The sequence below is a fragment of the Scophthalmus maximus genome, chromosome 10, assembly GCF_022379125.1.
Source record: "Scophthalmus maximus strain ysfricsl-2021 chromosome 10, ASM2237912v1, whole genome shotgun sequence".
Classification (NCBI taxonomy): domain Eukaryota; kingdom Metazoa; phylum Chordata; class Actinopteri; order Pleuronectiformes; family Scophthalmidae; genus Scophthalmus; species Scophthalmus maximus.
Genome location: NC_061524.1, coordinates 18091148 through 18095543, shown reverse-complemented (window position 1 = coordinate 18095543; position 4396 = coordinate 18091148). Strand labels below are relative to the sequence as shown.

The 4396-nt window shown below is 38.2% G+C and overlaps 1 protein-coding gene across 1 annotated transcript; it reads left to right on the top strand.

Moving 5' to 3' along the window:
- The first annotated feature begins 1177 nt into the window (after window positions 1-1177).
- On the top strand, window positions 1178-3457 carry gnrh3 (gonadotropin-releasing hormone 3). Its single transcript, XM_035606961.2, has 4 exons — window positions 1178-2244; window positions 2442-2587; window positions 2807-2887; window positions 3211-3457. The coding sequence occupies exons 2-4, from the start codon at window positions 2447-2449 to the stop codon at window positions 3262-3264; spliced, it is 276 nt and encodes a 91-aa protein (XP_035462854.1). The 5' UTR covers window positions 1178-2244; window positions 2442-2446; the 3' UTR covers window positions 3265-3457.
- The last annotated feature ends 939 nt before the right edge of the window (window positions 3458-4396 follow it).

Sequence of the window (4396 nt, the reverse complement as noted above, 5' to 3'; positions counted from 1 at the left end):
AATGACATAGTATATATTTATATATATATATATATATATATATATATATATATATATATATAAATATATCGTTTTAAATATATATTTATATATATAAATATATAGTATGTATAACTTGTCACTAATGTGTTGTAGAAAATGTATTATCTTTATGTCTTTATTTTGTTAGTGACCACAATGCCTTTGGTTTACATTGCTTAATACTTGTATTTCATGCTGCCCACTCAAAATATGAAATTACCATGAGGGAAAATACATTTTGTGTTTGATAAGTAAGATGAAATGATTAATGCTTTTGCAAAAGGATGTCCTGTCTGACGTGTGGATAAAATTTATGATTTACTTTTAGCTCGAACAAAAACAAAGAACCCGTGATATATTGCATTCTGTTCGACCTCACTTCTGTCTGTGAATAACTTAACAGCTGCTGCCTGTTGCAGTTTTATTCAATATCACCAACTTTTTTTTTTTGCCTGTGGCAATATTACTTAGTGGATTGCTGCCTGACGCTGCAAAATGCAATTAGCCCACATAGGAACAGGCAGAAAAAAAAAATTACATTAATCCAACTGTATCATTATTATCATTTTTTTGCAGCCATGTGTCACATCCGGCATAATTTTGTTTTTTACATATACTTAACAAGCTGACTTAACACTTGCATGTTTGCATAAAGCAGTGCCATATTGATTAGAAAACAATTCTAATCAAGAAATACTTGTCACCAAGTGACACAAATTTAATGAAAATAAGCCAGATGTTTATGTTAAATTCTATTATTGAAACATTCTAACAGGTGTATTGTTTTTGAATGTGGTCTCATGTATGGGTCATCATGTTTTTGTTTGTAAATTCACCTCTCAGAATATGATATTGATAAGAAATGTACTAGCTGCACGGTGGTGTAGTGGTTAGCACTTTGGCCTCACAGCAAAAAGGTCCTGGGTTCGATATCCGGTTCAAACCAACCAGGGCCTTTCTGTGTGGAGTTTGCATGTTCTCCCCGTGTATGCGTGGGTTCTCTCCGGGTTCTCCGGCTTCCTCCCACAGTCCAAAGACATGCAGAATGGGGTTAGGTTCATTGAAGACTCTAAATTGACCTTAGGTGTGAATGTGAGAGTGAATGGTTGTCCGTCTCTGTGTGTGGCCCTGTGATAGGCTGGCGACCTGTCCAGGGTGGACCCCGCCTCTCGCCCAATGTTAGCTGGGATTGGCTCCAGCCCCCCCGTGACCCGTACATGGATAAAGCGGTAGACGATGGATGGAAGGAGAAATGTACTATCATTTTTACTTTAATTTGCAAATGAGTGTAGAAATCTGGGTTTAAATGAAGTTGTTGATAAGTGACGCGGCTGAATCCTGTTCATCCCCAGGGAATGAGATGAAAAAGACTGAGATGAAAAAATGTCTGGGACAGTGAAAAGTTTTGATATCAAGAACCAGTGCTCAGCCAAAATATGAAATATGCATGCACTGGCATTTGGACATATTTTGACTGTGACAGTTAAGTCTTGGTTTCATATTTAAACAAGTAAGACCCAACATTTCTGCAAAAGCGAATGCTTACTTCTTTGTAGAGCAGTACGCTTGGAAGTCTTAATTTTGGGGCGAATAACTTTCTACGCTGTTTGTACTGCCATTATTATGACTTATTAAGTCATAAAATGGGTTTGTATACGACACACTAATCATTTTTGTTTATTTAGTGTACATACATTCTTGTTGTCATCATTAATCATCACTAAGGTTTACTGCATTGTTGACTTCCTTTTAATGTACTGTCACGATGCGGGGAACAAGAAAGGAGGATAATGACAGCGAGGCCTTGCAGCTGATGTAACATAAATGCACAAGCATCTTGTGTCAATGATGTTCCTGCCTTCCGAATCTGTACGGATTTGAACTCCTATTTGTTTGCTAAGAGCTGATACCAATAAATTATGGATGAAGAGAAATGTCAGATTCCACATTAATGTCTTTTTGTCTACCTCCACACACATGCATTCAATACAAAGTTGTTTTTTTTACATACTGTATATATATTTAATGCCGTTTGAGCCCTCATATTGTTGTCAGCATATCTGAGCACTTAGCCAGCTCCATTAGTGATATTTTGTGTCCCATTAGTCCGTAAATGTGTCACACCTGCATAGTGGGGATTATAATCCTCGCAGCAGCCTTGTGCTACACCTATAAAACCCCTCTCCGGCTAATGCACCACATGCTAACAAGGCAAATACAGAGGTGAGTGAGTCCTTAGTGCAAGTTACTTCAATGCTCATTAAGTTAGAATTACACTTATTATTAATCCCTGTCTGAAATGTTGTTTACTAATGTCTGGCGATGCTTTATAACCCCTGGTCTGTGAGCTGTGGAGCTGCGAGTGAGGAGACTGTGACGTTGTTTATTTTCTTTAAATACAAATGTGGCTTCCTCCGCAGCTCTAATGGAAGCCAGCAGCAGCAGAGTGATGGTGCAGGTGTTGTTGTTGGCGTTGGTGGTGCAGGTCACCCTGTCCCAGCACTGGTCTTATGGATGGCTACCAGGTGGGAAGAGAAGTGTGGGAGAGCTGGAGGCAACCATCAGAGTGAGTGATTTTGTTTTTTGTGTATTTTTTTTTGTTTTTTTCATATGGCTGTGTCTCGGAGTTTCTGGCAATTTGCCTTTGTGATATTTTAAGCAAAATTTAACCGAAACCCTGACTATGCCTGTTTCTTTCATCCCCCCCCGCCCCACAAAGCTGTTATTATTATGTTGGTTTGGTTTTCATATCAGTCGTGGTAAAAATCTCTTTGCTTGTACTAAGATGATGGGCACAGGAGGAGTGGTGTCTCTTCCTGAAGAGGCGAGTGCCCAAACCCAAGAGAGACACCGACCATACAATGTAGTAAGTGCTTATTATACATAATTTATTACCAACGTCTACTTCAATTGTACAATATTAATGTACACTACACCACTGTGTGCAACTATGCTCCAAAGCAGCAATGACAATATACAAACTGCTCAATGACTTGTTTTTATTTTTCCCCTTTTTGCATGATTGAATACGTGCATGCTTAATTGTATCTCTTTGAATGCTGGTAGATGTGTTTATAATGGGCTCGGGCATGTTTGACATCATATATATGAAAAGAAAATGTAAGTATTTGTTAGATTAAATATTCAAGCGGCACTTCAGACTGTTAACTGAAGATTTAATTTCCTCAGATTGACGATGATTCCAGACATTTTGACCGAAAGAAAAGGTTCGCTGATAATTGAAGAGCTACACAAAAAAAAGAAAGAAAAAGGAAAGGAAACACAAACTGTATTTATATCATGAACAGCAGTTATGGATTGCTCGAGTGCAGGATGCAGACTGCAAGTAAATAATCACATTTATTACAGAGTTATCAATTATATGTCTGTAACATTTAAATCGGTGTTAAATTGAAATAAAGTTTTTGAAATCTGATGTAATTATCACATTGTTTTTTTTTCGATTGGATTGATTGGTCTCCTCTTCTGGATTTGCATTGGAACTCAAATGATGCTCTGTAAGTGTAAAATACGGTTTCAAAGACTTTCAATTGATTGAATTGCCTTTGTAAAGCAGCCACGACCGACAAGCATGACAAACTCGTGACACAACAATCTTAGCATGACAACAGCTGGTGATTAGGCCAATTTATTAGAAATCAATGACTTAATTGAATTTGTTACAGTTTTGGTAATTCCATTTTCTGCCACACCAGTCATGTGCATATGCCATGTGGAAAATTACACCATCTGATTTTTTGCGCTGGCACCTGAATGTTGATTAGCCCCCCAAAATGAAAGACACCCATCTAAATGTCTATTTTTTCCCCCCCTGGTTGTGGTGTCCACAGCAGCTTCCCTGTAATTTAGGATAACTGCAGTCATCCAAAACAGACAAAGTGCAGAACTTTTTCTTGCCTCTCAGTAAAGGAAATTGGTGTTCATTATAAAAATTGGAATTTCATATCAGGAAAGGGAAAGAATCAGCAGGGGGCATATGTTTTAAAGAGAACTCATTTTCTGGCAAAGCCCCACAGACAGAGCACCATACTAATCGCCTGGTGCATAAGGGGCGAGGATTCATGAACTGTGCTGACACCGGGGAGGCCCCGCATTGTTAGAGCGTGGTTGTAATGCACACCAATGAACCCAAACCCGCTGGCACAACTGGGAAACGGTGAGCATTATAAAGCACATAGAATTAAAGAGAAATTAAACCACATTCCATTGCACTTCCAGAACAATGCTTGTTCATTTGTGAAACTTCACATCGTCGGTTTAATATTCATGCTTGTAATTTGCATAACACAATCATTTCCTTTGATGAGGAAAGACTTGAGAATTTGTCTGAAAAGTATTCTGTTCCACCATTCTA